Source organism: Natrix helvetica (genome assembly GCF_964273705.1).
Source record: "Natrix helvetica genome assembly, chromosome: 1".
In the NCBI taxonomy this organism is placed as follows: Eukaryota; Metazoa; Chordata; class Lepidosauria; order Squamata; family Natricidae; genus Natrix; species Natrix helvetica.
In genome coordinates, this window is record NC_138548.1 from 120,786,738 (window position 1) to 120,803,643 (window position 16,906).

The window sequence follows — 16,906 nt, forward strand, 5'->3', positions numbered from 1 at the left end:
AGTCATTGGCACTCGATGGGTTTACAAAATCAAGAAGAAACCAAATGGTGAGTCATTGTACAAGGCTAGACTTGTAGCTCAGGGTTTTCCTCAATGTTATCCTGAGGACTACACAAACACCTACTCACCGACAGTCAGAACTGAGAGTGTAAAAATTGCTTTAACCACTGCAACTATTCTTGGTTTAGAAGTTTTCCAGTTTGATGTGGACACAGCTTATCTACATGCTGACCTAGATGAAGAGATCTATGTGAGAAGCCCCCCAGGATTCCAACAGCAAGAAGGGGATACTTGGTTCCTAAACAAAAGTCTTTATGGTCTGAAACAGTCAGGTTTAATGTGGTACTTATGTCTTACTGACAAACTAAATTCAATGGGCTTTATTAAGTCTGAAACTGATGAATGTGTGTTACAAAAAGATCTAACAATGCATATGAGATAATTCTTGTTTATGTTGATGATATTGTTTATATTGGTCCAAATAAGAAAATGAGTGAGATTTTTGCAAAAATTTTGCAAAGATGACATTGAAATCTTTAGGTCATATTAGCACTTATTTAGGTGTTCAGATTGAAAAAACACAGAAGGGGTTTAGTCTTTCACAAGAGGAGAAAATTGACCATATTTTGCATCATGAAGGATGCGAACACAACAAAAACACCCATGCAAACAGATTTTCACAACTTGACACATGAATTAAGTCCTGAGTTCGAAGTCATTCAGTCATTGGGTCACTGTTATACATTAGTAGTTGGACCAGACCCAACATTGCACTTAGTGTTAATCTCTTATCTCAACATGTAGGTAAGGCAAAACAATTTCATTGGACATGTGTTAAGAAGTTATTGAAATACCTGAAACACACTAAACACATGAAGTTATTGTTAGAACCAACACATACTGATTATGCAGAATTATGTTGTTATGCAGATTCTGATTGGGCAAGTGCTAAGAAATCATGCAAAAGTACTTCAGGTTACATGATGTTCCTGAATGGATGTCCTGTTTACTGGCAAGTGAGAAAACAGAATTTTGTTTCTTGTTCATCTACTGAAGCTAAATATGCTTGTGTTTCAGAGGCATGTAATTTTCTAACATAGTTTGATGCTTTGATCACAGATATCTGGACACGTCCGACTCAACCAATCACCGTGATGGAATTCAATGAATCGGTGGTTTATATTTCTGAGTCACATTTCACCCTGACAATAACCAACAAATATTAACTGCCTTGCATGAATTTGTCCCTTTAATCTAATCTGTGCTGGAATATGCACCCATGCAGGAATTCCAAACGTGTGCAAGTAGCTCAAATCAGGTTTCCTATCATGCCAACGAGTAAATGGTACCTCTCCAGTAGAAGCATTTACAACTTTGTTCAGTAAACGATTATGGCTTCACCTCATAATGTTTCAGGCAATCCTGAATCGGCTAACATGGTTCTAGTCATAGCTTGTAACGTTTGCCCCCTTCGTTCTACAAACGAATTATGTTGAGGTCTGTAAGGGGCAGAACGTTTATGCTCAATACCAGCTGTTTTTAACATAGTTTGGAATTTATAATTTGTAAACTCCGTCCCATTATCAGTAACTACAGTAATAACCTTGGCTTTTATCTTTCTTTCCGCAAATCTCAACCAAAAAATTGTTGAAATGTTTCTGTCTTGTCTTTCATTAAGTAGCAGAAACCATATCTTGAGTAATGATCCATGATACTCAAAACATAACAGGCACCTCCCAAACTGGGTTTTATAGGTCCAATTAGATCAGCAACAACAACTTCCAAAAGTTCCTTTGTTTTAAACCCATTAAGTTGCTAGAGTAACCCTGATCTTTTCCTTACTACATACATTACAATTTAAATACTTACTGCAAGGTTTTAATTTTACTCCCTCTGACAACTTTACAGTTTGTTGCAGTGTTTTGAAATTAATGTGTCCCATACGCCTATGTAGCAGATGTATGCATTCATCATGTAGCTTCACATTATCATACACTGAATTAGCAGTATGGTCGTCAGTTATAATATATAAACCATTTGTTAATTTTGCAGTAATCCTATTACCTTCTTTTTCTATGATACAGTTATCTCCCCTAAACGTTATTACATAGGCAATGTTAACTAGAGTTCTTACTGATAACAAATTAAATTTCAGTTTAGGTATATACAACATGGATAAATTCTCATTTACAAATGAACACTTTGCCATACCTTCACCAGATGCTTTCACCCTCCATCCATTTGCCAAAGATACATATTGCTTGCTGGCAGACATTTTTATAAAACAAGTCTTATTTCTAGTAATGCACTGTGATGCTTCACTATCAACAACCCATGAATCATGGCTTATTGGTGCATTTCTAGAGATAGTCAAAGTAGACATACCTAAATTGACATTACCATGTTTCTTAGCCTTTCTAGTATTCTGGTGTTTTGCATGTTTACAGAATCTAGCTATATGCCCCTTTGCCCCACAAGAAAAACATTTTCTAACAGTATAGGCAGTTGAAGGTGACGCTTCATGTTGTGGTGGTTTCTCTCTCAGTTGTTCTCTTTCCAATCTTCTTCTGGACTCTTCCAACAGGCGTGCAGTTATGTCAGTCAATGTTAGTTCATTTCAGGTTAGGACCTTGAGGGACGATACAAAATCATCATAACTCTCATTCGGTGACGACAGAATGATGTAAACTTGATGTAACTCTGAGAAAATAAGTTCCTTTTCACGTAGCTCTTGGAAAACTCCTTTTATAAAGTTTAAATGAGCTAACATATCTCCACCCTTCAGAAGACATGCCCTAAACAGTTTGCAGGTAAGATGTATATGTGCACCTACAGTGTCATATAGATATATCTTCTTCAAATTCTCCCAACATCTTGCTGCAGAATTCTCCCCACAAATATGAGCTAACTGTTGGTCAGTCAAAGTTAGACCAATTATACACAATACTCGTTTGTTGCATCTTTGAAACTCTGCTATCTTCTTGGCATCATCCTCATCATCTGTATCCCAAGAAGTCACATCCGGTGGATTCTGTACAGCATCCCACAATTCTTCAGTACACAGGATTAGGCTGCACTTCATTGACCAGGAAACATAGTTTGTTCCATCCAACCGGGTTATTGGTGATAAATTTGCTGATGGTGCGTGTGCCATCTTCTCAATAATAGTAAACACTTATAAACTAAACAGCTCTCTGTATACGGTAATGCGTACCAATACCAACTCTCTTTTTAACTATGTCTGGAACACTCTGGGCACACAGGGTACACTGGGCCCATAACCAGTGTTAAGTAATTAAGCTCCCCGTTAGAAGAGCGAGTATGCAGAGAATCGTAATGAGAGTGGTATGGTCAACATCTAACAAAACAGAGAGCTAACAGCCATTCTGGCTCTCTCTTATGGCTGCTTGAGGTAACAAACCAATTACATCTCTTAAGCATTTAAAGTAACAGTAAAGTAATCATAGCTTATATACATTGCCAAGCCAAGCCTAGGGTTACATCCCTAACAGTGTCAATGACATGTTTTATTAATAATTTGTGTTTTAATTTAAGTAGCTGTTTTTATCTGCATCACATCTCCTACTTAGTTCCATATTTGTCAAAAAAAAAAAAACAACAACAACCCGTCATCCAGAGTATAAACAAAAGGGTAATAAAAAGCCTCCATCACCCACTGTAGAGAGAGAACTTCCTCATAAATACACTGATGATTTCCAACCCAAGTTCTTGCTCCTTGAGAAGCTTTATAACTAGGTATCAAGTAAAATAGAAGCACTTTCCAAACTTTTCACCATTTAATTTGGTGTTTAGAGGTTATAATTGAAAAATAAACAAGCAAGCTGGAGAAAATTAAGTAATATGGAATGCATCTCCTCAGAATAAAATGTGAAAGAAACGATGATAAAATGGGCAATAAATTTTGGGTATAGTATAGAATTGGCGGAATGGGAAAAAAATTGGGAAATAAATTACAAATTAACATTGGCAACAGCATATAGAGAGAACATGTACAAAATGTTCTACAGATGGCACCTTCTACCAGCGAGAATTGCAAAAATGTTTCCGGAGTGTTCACCTATCTGCTGGAAATGCAGCCAACAACATGGAACATACTATCATAGGTGGTGGACATGGAAAAAGTATTGGAAAAAAAATAAAAGATTGGCTAGAGGAGATTACTACACACCAAATTGCACTAAAACCTGAATTATTTTTGTTAGGGATTATAAAAGGAAATTATGAAAAAAAATTAGATACTTAATTATACACATAATTACGGCAGCGAGAATTACATTTGCACAAAACTGGAAAAATAATTATACACCAACAGAAGAAAATGGAATAAAAAAAATTGGAATGTGCAGAGATGGATAGGCTCACGAAAGAACTAAAAGAGAAAGAAGAATCTGAATACTACTCCACATGGGATTTATTGTACAATTGGCTAGAAGAAGGGGGGTGGGGAGCAGAAAAGCCAAAAAGAAAGGAAGAAAGATTAACAAATCAATAGACAATTACAAAATTGGGAAATGATTAAAAGATAAAAGCACGTGATAGACTATACCAAATAAATATTATACAAAATGACATAAATGTAGTAAAAACTTTTATACATAGAATATATAGAATATTATATATAGAATGAAAAAAATGTATGAAATAATGTAAATGCACAAATCTGAAAAGTCATAGTTAAAAAATATTCAATATATTATATATTATACAAAATGATGTAAATGTAGTAAAAAACTGTTATGAAATAATGTAAATGCACAAATATATAAAGTCATAGTTATAAAAGATTTATTTGTATAGATAAAACAGGCACAACAGATATGTAAAAAATGCAATGTGTTGCAAAGATGTGAAGTTTGTACGAACAAAATTAAAAAACATTAAAAAAGGAATGCATCTCCTGAAACCTCATTTGCGAACAATTCTCATTTTTCCTTCTTGTTTTACTGAGATTTGGTAACCACATTATCGTAAGTCGGTGGAACAGGAGGAGGATTTGGTTCAGCTGCGACTGCTCTACCTCTGATGAGTTGGTAAGGCATAAACAGCACCGAACGCTGTAACAGAAAGGAATAGTCAACACAATAAGTACTCAGGGGCGCATCTGTTACTTTAAGTAGGAGGAATAGATTCTCCAGTTGTGTCTTTTTAACTGTGATGCTGGCAGTCTTACCAAGAGGCTGAAATCATTGATAGCTCAAAGTCCTGATGGAGAATTCCTTAAAACTATAAGTTAACAGGCAAATGATTTAGTGCCTGGGCATTTAAGTGACTTTTGCTGATTGAATCTGCCAGCCTTTATCCACACATTCAGAGAATGTCTGCTCAGGATCTCCCACCTACCTATCAACAGGTGTGAAAGGAAAACAAACTCCCTCCACCCCATCCCCAGTGAGTGTTCTCTGTGTGGAATAGATGACCTTCTGAAATAAAGATGGTACCAACTGGCATGGTCCTCTGGGAAGTGGTAAGAGAAGTGAACTGGCTTCCCCTGAGGATCTTTGGGGACTGATTTTATTTTGTGCTTTAGTTTTTATTGGAGTTTTATATTGCTTGTATTTTATGTTTCTGTATTGGTTATTCCTAAGATCCAGCTTAATTGAGGAGCAAATAAATAAATAAACATATAAACACATAAACAAATAATATTCTTGTGATTTATTCACAAAAGCTATCAGATTATTAACTGAAAAGATGGATTTCCCCCCAGAGGAGGTTATTTTTTGATTTCTGAAATGGCTCCAACTGATAGTGCTGTGAACTAATACAGGTACCGATAAAGGACAATACTTGTAGCTCAAATGATGGTCTCTGAGCTTGCTTGTTGTTTGCAAATGTTTTACTACCCAAATAATAAACCAGCACTTATGATGTTACTTAGTTTGAGTAATGAAACATCAGCAGGAAAACAACTAGGCTAGAGACCACCAAGGACCCCAAGACAGGTATCTCTGTATGCTGATTTAGCTGCTTGCAATATTTTTAGAGTTCTTCTGTTTTATAAGGTCCAATCATATTACCCCTTTCAGTCTTTCTCCGGTCCCATTTTCAGCCTCTCCAATTAATCTAAAGCATTTCTGAAAGGTTGAGAGTAGCTTTGTTATTGGTACAAAAGGAAGCCAATTGTGGCTACTGTAGAACAGTGGTGTCAAATTCAATTTCATTGAGGGCCGCATCAGAGTTGTGTTTGACCTCAGAGATCCAGGGGCATGGCCAGGGATGTGGTTGTGGCCAGGGTGGGCGTGGCCAGAATCCATGACAGCATTCGGCTTCCTGCAGCACTCTGCCAGCCAAAACTGGGCATGGAGGTTAATTACAAAATGTGAGCTTTGCTTTCTGACATCCAGATCCAGTAATCAAGGGGTGTGAACTGCACAGAAAATACACTTTTGTTTGCTTATGAAGAAATATCCCCAAAGTCAGATGTAGACTAAATGTAGACTGACTTTTAGCTATACACCTTCCCAGCAAACAGCAAATTTTGAAGCTCCAGGTAAAGAGGATTCATTTTAGGATGAGTAACCACAGTTTGCATGTTGGAGGCTCCTAAAGGAATGCTGGGAAACTCTGTACTTCAAAGAGCATTTCAGGGAGGGATGCAGAATAGCCCTTCTCTGCCTGAGGCTGTAGAGACCTGGCACCAATCAAAACACTTTTTGTGAAGCGACTGATCAACACTGACAGGGTAAGCCACTCGTATATGAAAATAAGATCAAACTCCACTCCCTTCTAGTTCTGATGATGTTACCTAGTTTGGTAATGAAACATCTACAAGAAAACCATCAAGCTCAGAGAGCACCAAGGACCCCACAGTTCAACCCTGAGCTACACATAATCTCTTCTATGGATAAACTCTTTTTGGTTGGAGGGACTCAGAGCCTGCCTTATGTGAGATGGCTCCCAGTGGATTTCAAGGAATGTAGAATTATAATGGCTGAGAATTTGATCCTTCATACATCAAAAAAAAGCTAAGAAAAGGCTCAAGAAACAAAAATAGTGAACATGTCAGAAAGAAAATGGAAAAGAAGGAAAGCTGAAAAAGAATGACTTCCAACTTTCTTTGGTACAGATGTAAGTAAAACGTATCAAACTCTTACTCTAAGATTAACAGTTCAGGGTGATAGCAAAGAAACCAGCAAATGGTCAGGTTAAATAGAGTGCAGATATAAAGAAGAAAAATTGACAATCTTCTTTGCATTCTTTAACAGTGAGAACTGCTAAAGCTATTATTAAAGTATCAAATATTTACCTGGTCATCACTTAAGCAAGCAGCTTGGCACCCGACGTGAGGCAGGGAAACAGCGATACAAAATTCCAGCAGGTTGAACAAGAGCAGCACACTGGAGAGGACAGAAGCGACACTCTGTGGAGTAGGAAAACAGGTGGAGGGATAGTTGTAATTTGCTGAGAAATTAATGTAATGGTGTGTATTTTATTTTATTGAATGTGCTACACCATTAAAAGGGACTCCCTTGGGAAACACTGGGAGGAACAATTACATTGGGAAAAACAGAGACACTGTACAGGTAACCCTCGACTTACAGCCACAACTGGGGCCAGAATTTCCACTGCTAAACAAAGTGATTGTGTTACGTCTGGGCAACGAGAGAACAGACTGTGGACACGAAGTGACTTAACAGCTCTTTATTAGTATAAGAAGTGATCCAGCCTGCTCTGTGGCCGGAGGGTTCCCCTTTTATAGGACTCGGGTACGCCTCTCGACCAATCAGAGCGATACCTGTTTCCCGCTGTAGCAGCGGACCAGAGAGGAGACTTCCTCCGATATATGCTAATATCTAACACCCCTCCCCTCTTAGACGGAACATTGCGGTTGGTTATGTAGTCCTTAAGGTATGTTGGAGTTTGCCTTACTCGAGTGGAACGTCGCAATTCGGGTTGGTTTGGAGTGGTTGCAGGATCGGCTGCTTTCTCAGTTTCAAGTTCGGGGGTTTGCATGCTTTCGTTGCTCGGGTGTTCGGGGGTCTGCTTGCTCACGTTGCTTGGGTTTTGTTCCGTTTCGTGCTCGGTCTCTTGTTCTGACCTGGGCTCGCCGGTGTTGTGGTTCTCTGTGTTGGGGCTCTCGATTGGCTGACTTTGCGTTGGTAGGTAGCTCTCGTCCTCGGTTCGTAGGTCTGAGTGTGCCAGGCGACCCCGAAGCTGATCGATGTGCCTTTTCCAGTTCCGCCCATCTTCCAGTTCTAACAGATACGAACGTGGACCCGTGATGCCAATGACCCTTGCCGGCATCCACAATGTTCCCCCTGCATAGTTGTGGGCGTATACGGAATCCCCTATGCAAAAACTCCGAATTTTGCTTGTGGAGTCTGGGGGTGCTGTGGCAGAGTAATTCGGGTGAAGACGGTCCAGGTGAGACCGTAGACGGCGGCCCATGAGTAGCTCAGCGGGGCTCCTACCCGTCGTTGCGCTGGGGGTAATGTGTTGGATTAATAGGTAATGGTCAATGCGTGTTTGCCAATCAACTGGACCCATCCTAGCGAGGGCCTCTTTTGCGGATCGCACCATTCTCTCCGCCTGTCCGTTTGATGCCGGATGGAATGGCGCGACGAGGGCATGCCGAATTCCCTGACCTGCTAAGAATGTTTCAAATTGAATGGCCGTGAAATGGGGCCCGTTATCGGAGACCAGGAGGTCGGCAGGCCATGAGTGGCGAAAAGTCGCCGTAGAACCTTAATGACTGCCTCTGCCGTGGTTGAAGTCATTAGGACTACTTCTAGCCATTTGGAGTATGCATCCAGAACTATAAGGAACGTCTGACCTTGAACTGGCCCAGCGAAGTCGATGTGTATTCTCGACCAGGGTGCTTTAGGCTTTTCCCATTCTGTGGCGGGCGCTTCCGGGGGTGCTGATCTCGATTCTTGGCATGGATCGCAAGTGGCCACCCACTCCTCTATCTCTTTATCCATATTTGGCCACCAAACGTAACTTCTCGCTAACGCCTTCATCCTAACGATCCCTGGGTGCCCAACATGTAATGCATCTAACACATTTCTACGTAACGCATAAGGAATAACAACTCGATCCCCCCACAATAAACAACCTTGTAACACTGAGAGTTCGTCCCGTTTCGACCAAAACACTTTGAATTCCGGGCCCACGTTTCCCTTCGGCCACCCCCTCCAAACCCAAGTTTGAACTTGCTTTATTAAACTGTCTTTACAGGAGAACCTTGCAACGTCGCAGGAAGAAACCGGTCCCGAGTCCAAACAATCAATGAGCAACACCGGTACTTCGGGAGTGGGGTCTGGCAAAAGGTCCGGTAGTGGGCAACGGCTGAGTGCGTCTGCGTGTCCTAGAGTGGAGCCCGGTCGATGAATTAACTTGTAGGAGTACGCAGCCAGGAAAACAGTCCACCTGGTCATGCGTGGAGAAAGGGAGACCGGAGTGGGGCGGTTTCCCGCCAAAAGTCCCAACAGCGGTTTGTGATCTGTAATTAGTTCAAAATCGCGGCCGTAGAGGTATTCATGGAAACGTTTTACTCCAGCTACAGCAGCTAACGCTTCCCTGTCCTTCTGGCTGTAGTTCCTTTCGGCCGATGAAAGAGTTCTAGAGTAGAAGGCGATGGGTGCTTCTTTTCCGTCTGGCATCCTGTGGCTAAGGACTGCGCCAACTCCAAAGGGTGATGCGTCGCAGGTCAATACCAACGGTAGTGTCTGGCTGTATTGGACTAACAGCGAGTCAGTGGTGAGCAGGCGCTTTACCCCGGCAAACGCTGCTGCTTCGGATCGTCCCCATCTCCATGGTGCGTTCCTCTGGAGTAGTCGATGTAGTGGCTCAGCAACGGTCGCCTTCTGTCTCAGAAAAACGCTGTAGAAGTTAAGCAGTCCGAGGAAGGCCTGCAACTCGGTCTGATTTCGTGGTGTGGGGGCGTCCTGGATCGCCTTAATTTTCTTTGACGTGGGGTGTATTCCCTGACCATCGATTCTATAACCCAGGAATTCTATGCTAGGCACGTTGATTTGGCATTTTTCTTTTTTAAGGCGGAGACCCTTCTCTCTGATTCTGGCCAAAACAGTTCTGACTCTTTTATTTAATTGCTCCTCGTTTGCAGCGGACACTAAGATGTCGTCGAAATAGGGGACGACTCCCGGTATCCCTTGCAAAAGTCGTTCCATGACGCTCTGGAACAAATCTGGAGCAATGCTCACACCGAATTGTAGCCGGTTGCATTTGAATGCTCCTCTATGCGTCACTATGGTTTGGGCCTCCGCTGTGGCGCTATCTACGGGCAACTGCTGGTAAGCTTGTGCCATGTCTAATTTAGCAAATACCTTTCCTGGCCCCAACGAGTGCAGTAAGTGCTGTACTACTGGCACAGGATATGCGCTTTGTTGTAATGCGACATTAATTGTGCATTTATAGTCCGCGCAGATGCGGACTGACCCGTCTGACTTAACGGGGGTCACAATGGGAGTTTCCCAACGCGCGTGATCCATCGGCTCAAGGATTCCTTGCTCCACTAACTTATCTATCTCCTTATCTATTTTTGGGCGGAGTGCAAAAGGCACTCGTCTCGGCTTAAGTCGGATTGGCGCCACCTTGGGGTCTAAATTAAATGAGATTGGTTTACCCACATACTTACCAAGACCGGGGCTGAACACATCCTCGAACTCCTTAAATATTTGCTCAGCGCTGCTGTTTTCCACGGCGTTGATTCCGGTGACTTCTAACCCCAATGCTTCAAACCAATCTAGTCCAAGAAGGTTCTGTAATGGTGCGCTGGCGACGGTCACGGGCAGCTGGGCTACGATGTCCTTGAAATGGATCTGGAATGTGCCTTGGCCCACGATGGGGACTTGGTTCCCCTGGTAGTCTCGAAGCAGGATGTCTGGAACACGTAGTTGGCTCTTTTTGAGACTAGGGATAGCCTGTTTCATGGATGCCCATGAAATGATCGTCAGGGACGATCCCGTGTCAACTTCCAGCTTGCAAGGTGAGCCCTCCAAGAGGACTGTGACTTTCAGCTTTTTAGGCCGCTTGGTGCGGACCTGACTTATTGTGGTGAGATACGTTCGCAACTCCTCTCTCTGGGTCAACTCTATTTCCGCATTTGTATCCTGAAGATACTCTCGTTGAGCGTCTTGGTAGAACGCTCTCTCAGCTCTTTGCGAGTAATCTCTCTGGGAATACGCTCGCTCAGCTCTTTGGGGATTTTCTCTCTGGGTAAACACTTGTGGATTTCTCTCTGGGAGCCCTTTTTGATTTCGCCAAGCCCCTGGGTTGGGCTTCTGTTGGCGGTACATGGGTGGCTGCCTTGAGGCAGGGACTTCGCTCCGGCACACTCGTGCGATGTGCCCAAGTTTGTCGCAGTGCGAACAAACAACGTTCCTGAACCGACAGGTAGACCGGGGGTGATTCCCTCCGCAGCTTGCGCAGGGCGGCAAACGGGATCCGGGTCTCCCCCCAGGTCTCACATGACTGCTCCACATCAGGTGACTTTCCTCGAGCTCGGGATCCTCGAAGTCTGGAATTGTGTCCTCGTAGTGGACTCTGGTGTGTCTTGGCGCTGGCTGGTTTGTGTTGAACCCGCGTTGAATTGTCTCCGCTGATCTTTCTACTGCTTCTGAAGCTCTTGCCTCGTCGAGTACAATCTGCAGGCTTAAATTGGTTTTGGGCAACAGCCGTTTTTGTAGGGAAATGTCTCTCAGCTCGCAAATGAGTCGATCCATAATCTGCTCGTCCAGGTCTCTGAATCCACAATGTGTGGCTGCTTTTCATAGAGCTGCAACGTACTGGTTGATAGATTCTCCTGCCTTCTGGTTCCTCGTGTTGAATGCTTGGCGGCAGACGTGGCGGGAAGGTTTTGGCGCGAAATGGGTTTGTAGCGTTTGTTGTAGCGTCGTCCATGATACCGCCTGAATGGGGGTTGGTTCAGAGAGGTCCCTGGCCGTCTCGAAAACTTCTCGGCCGCAGTAGCTCAGGAATATATTTTTCTTTCGAGAGTCCGGTATGCCTGTATATTCGTTTGCTTCGAGAAAACACTCGAACCTGAGCATGTACGATTCCCAATGATCAGCGATTGGGTCGAATGGAGCTGGAGGAGTGTGCATCGCCATTTTCCTTGTTTGAAATTGCCGCGCTGCGGTGTCCTGAGATGGCTGCCGGTATTTCTGCCGATTCCTGGCTGGATCGAATCCGGGGATTCTGAAGTAGCGTTCTTCGTCCTATCTGTCTCTCGATCCCATCCTCGTCACCAATGTTACGTCTGGGCAACGAGAGAACAGACTGCGGACACGAAGTGACTTAACAGCTCTTTATTAGTATAAGAAGTGATCCAGCCTGCTCTGTGGCCGGAGGGTTCCCCTTTTATAGGACTCGGGTACGCCTCTCGACCAATCAGAGCGATACCTGTTTCCCGCTGTAGCAGCGGACCAGAGAGGAGACTTCCTCCGATATATGCTAATATCTAACAGATTGTTAATGAGTTGTGCGTAATTTAACCTTTTCTGCCACTGTTGTTAAGCAAATCGCTGCAGTTAAGAGAATCATATGGCTGTTATGTGAATCTTCCCCCACCCCCGCTGTCTTTGCTGATGAGAATCTGGCTGGGAAAGTCGCAAAAGGGATGCTGCAACTGTCCTAAATAAATTGCTACTATCCAAGCCCCCTAATTTTGATCGTGTGACTGTGGGGACGCTGCATTGACCATGCATATGAGGAGTGGTCATAGATTTGGGTGCCACTGAAACTTTGAATGGTCACTAAATGAATAGTTGTTCATTCAGCTAAAGACTGCCTGTACAACCTGTGTGAGATGAGGAAACTGCATCAGGGAACATTATTAGCATCTCTTATGTTTTGCTGAGTTGCTGAGTCTAGTCAGAGCTGAAGGAGCTTCTTGGATGAGAAACGAAATGTCTCCATGGGAAAACAAGAAAGTCCAATTGCCACCTGAATAAGCACCTTTGGGATGATGGAGGAGAGAGCGGATGGATAGGAAACCTCAAGAAACAAAGTGCTGAAGGGGGAAGGAGAAAGAGAAATGGTTAAGACAGAGGCCGACTAGTCCAAAGAGGAAGAGCGACAAGACTCCCCACTGTCCTAACATATCCACTCTTGGTCACCTGACTTTTTCTCCAAGATTATGGATGAAGGGAAATAGATTTTATACACCTTGAGGCTGTTGTTGGATGGGCTCAGAATAAGAGGAAAGGAAAAGACTAGTTTTATACCAGTACAGCTAATGATGACTTACTCACATCAGGTGTAAATCCTATTCATGGGCTGGGGATATGGTAAAGGAAAACTCATGGGAAAATTGGCACCAACAGAGTATGGTTAAGGGCAGCAACTCTATTTAGATTCAGTCAGCCTAACGTCTATTTTCCCCCTCCTCAATAAGGATGCAGCTAGATCTATTTTCTTTACCCAACTTCTTTCCAATCATCTCTCAGGCTGGAAAGAAGAAAACAGATTTAACAGATTAATTGAGTTGGAAGGGACCTTGTAGGTCATTTAGTCCAGCCCCTCCCCACTCAAGCAGGAGACCCTACACTATTTCTGACAAAAGGCAGTTCAATCTCTTCCTGATACCCTCAAAGGTAAATTGTTCCATTGGTTGATTGTTCTCACTATCAGAAAGTTCCTTCTTATTTCTAGGTTGAATCTCTCCTTGGTCAGTTTCCATCCATTATTCCTTGCCTGGCCTTCAGGTGTTTTGGAAAATAGCTTGACACCATCCTCTCTGTGCCATGGATGTGATATTACTATGATTTAACACTCATAAGAAAGCAAAAGACGTTACAAAATACTAAAAATTCAAGGCATTGATCCCAGTTATTGATGTGGTTCTAATCTGTCCACGTTTCAGAATTAACCTAAATTTTTGTTTTCTAAAGCTAGATATTTATATATATATATACAATATTTGAAATCAAATGCAAAACTTTTTGGCACCGAGACTTATTCAAGGAAAAATTTCAAACAAAAGTCAAAGGGTCTGGGATGTCCTACCTGTATATATAATCTCCTTCTGGATTCTGCATGTGAAGGCAAAATTTATGAAGTGTTTGGTATACTTACACATGAATAGTCACTTTCACAACTATAACTGTAGATTATCAGCTCGGATAGGTTCAGGATGCTACCAATTAATGACATTATAGCATTTCTTATGTTCATTCCTACACTAAATTTCACCTGAAACAGAAATACACCAGAAGGAGAGAAATTACAGTGTCGGCATACCTCTTAATAAATGCAAGGCATAAAAGCATTAAATATTAATGTTAAATGCTCTTTTAGCTATAAACCATTGCAGAGGGACTACTAGAGAGATGGAAATGGAGAAAACCTTGGAGCCAGTAGTAAATAAACTGAAAATTTAAAGATTGCTCTTTTCAGTTCTCTCCTTTCAGGGATGTAGTATTTTTCTATCAAGATGGTTGTGTTTCTTCTTTTGAATCTATATTTTCTTCCTTTAACAGACAAAAACATGTCTATGTTGCTATGAACAGTCTTTAAATCAAAGAGGTCACAGGGGAGAAGAATGCAAGCTCTTTGCAGGAGGGCTACCAATAGCTCTCTCTTCCCTTTGATTCCCATGTGATTCCCACTCTAGTTCCATACTTTTACTCCTAATACACAGGGCTTCTTTTTAATGTTGCTTTCGGGTAGGAACATTTCTGGAAGAGGATCCTCTGTGGAGGGGGAGGGGGAGAGGGAGGAGAAGGAGTGGGAGGAGAAGACACCTCTGCTCAGGACTAGCAATAGCAATAGCACTTACACTTATATACTACTTCACAGTGCTTTACAGTTCTCTCTATGGCTTTACAAAGTCGCCATATTGCCAACAACCATCTGAGTCGCAAAACAGGGAACAGAAGAGGCTCAAATGCTGGATGGTTGAACATTCTCTACTGTTGACATAGAACTTTCGATGGAAGCAAGACTTGGAATCAACAATTGAGCAAAGAAGGAAGGGGGAGGGGGCTTTGGAGTTTGCTTTTCTTTCCTAAATGTTGGCTTAAAACTGAGCAGTATCTGAAGACAATAGACAATATACTGTAAAAGGACCAGTGCTTAAGAAGAAATAGCATAAAAGAAATTAAAATGCTAAACTTTCTCACCAAATCACGATTTGGACAGTTCACAGCTGATACACAAAGTAATCCAGAAGAAATAAACTATGGAAAAGGAAAAAGAAGAGCAAACGATCGTAGTCCACTGGAAATAAAAGGGGGAAATTGTCAGAAAAATCTGGCACCCATGAGAAGCCAGATAGGCTCCAATGCAAACAGGACTTTTGTAAGTATCCATTAGCCATTACTACCATGGTGCATAACTCAAACAAAATTTGCACATACTTACAAATATCCCTCCCCAAAAGGAGTAACCTCCAACTGCACACAAGGAGCGGGGGGAGTCAGGAGAAGAAATTGAAGAAAACCAGACAGCCCCATAGACGAAGTGGACCAGCCCAATCAATATTTAGACAGCCTGTGGAAGGAAAACACACAAAGTAAGACAACTTTGTTTGCTGAATCTGAGAAAAACATTCTTATTTGTTAGCACCCCAGGAAAGGCATCACTTTATATCCATCTTAGAAAAGTCTTTCAAAGGTGTTGGGGCTTCTAAGCTTCCAGTGCAGGTGTTGACCCAAGACCTGGTTTCCTAAGGTGAAAAATCCAAATGGGGAGAAGGGACAATTTGAGACCCATTATCACTATGTACCAGACATTTACTCCGGATTATGATCTAGTTTGACCCTCAGTGGGACTGCTTTTTGCCAGGAAGAAAGTCTCTAAGAATATCAAGATAGATATTCGAGAGAAAAATATCACTTCTCACTCAGACTCTGCTGCAGGAAGAAGTTGGGCTGCAGCCAATCCATGACCAGGTTCTTCTGGAGAAATGCTCAAGAAATGCTCAACTTCTCAGAGGGAAGGAAGAAAAAGAGATCTGGCTGAAACCTTGGCTGAGCTCCACTTTCTCAGTTAAAGAGCGAAGCAAAAGAAATGCATATCGGAGTCAGAACCTTTTGCAGAAACACAAATGAAACCGCCAGGAAGAACAGAGGTTTCTGGAGTATATTCCAGAGCCAGACAACAGCCAAGCCAAGTTCCAGAACTTCAATATGGGGCTCTCGGGTCTCTACATAGCTCTAAAACCTTAATGGATTCAAACAGGAACATAGCAACCCATGCCTACCCCAAGCACTTTGGGCTCAGCCTTGAGGAATCTCTCCAAAGGACTCTTTTGTGGGACTTGTTGAGGAGCACTGGTGGAAATTTGCTGAGCTCCATACTGGGGATATGGAGTTGCTCCAGATGTCTGAAGAGGGACACTGGACAATCCAGGAGCCATTTGGATTATGTTTGCTCCATTAGAGGGGATGAGAACTGCGGTTCCACTGGCCATTCTTGGTGGAAGTGATTCAAAAGCTAAGTTACCTGAAAACAAACAAGTAAGGAAAAGTTAATGTCTTAACATCAAGGAGGTAAATTCTTCTCCTTAATGTCACTTTATGAGATAATATTTGCCTGCAGTAAAACTGAAGAGGATTTCCAGAAGGCTTCAGGGAGCAGGATAGTAAAAAAAATACAACTTTCTCAGGGATATAAATCTTTCCTTTCCCCACCTTTCAGCCAGAACCAAATAGGTTTCTTGCTTGAGAAATGAAATATTTTCAAAGAAAAACCAAGAAAGTCCAGTTGCCTTTTGAAAAGCATCTTTGGGACAACCATGACCTGGTTGATTTTGAATCTCCATGGACATCAGTTGAAGAAAAGTTAATCAGAACACGGAGAAAGTAATGTTTTTCAATGCAAAAGGTTTGTATCTGATCTTAGAACCACCTCAGATCCCCCAGGTAAATGGCATTTCCATTTGGACAAGGTTTTATTGTACCTGCCCTCCTTTCCTGTTACT

General features: G+C 42.3%; 1 protein-coding gene across 1 annotated transcript in view; it reads right to left on the reverse strand.

Moving 5' to 3' along the window:
* Nucleotides 1–16,396, reverse strand: part of LOC309397006 (membrane-spanning 4-domains subfamily A member 15-like) — a gene marked incomplete at its 5' end in the record, with an annotated part of 37,745 nt that extends 21,349 nt beyond the window's left edge. The window contains one exon of the mRNA XM_081962672.1: nucleotides 16,187–16,396. Coding sequence (XP_081818798.1) covers nucleotides 16,187–16,396 — 210 coding nt within the window. The remainder of the gene's footprint in view (nucleotides 1–16,186) is intronic.
* Between the last annotated feature and the right edge of the window lie 510 nt (nucleotides 16,397–16,906).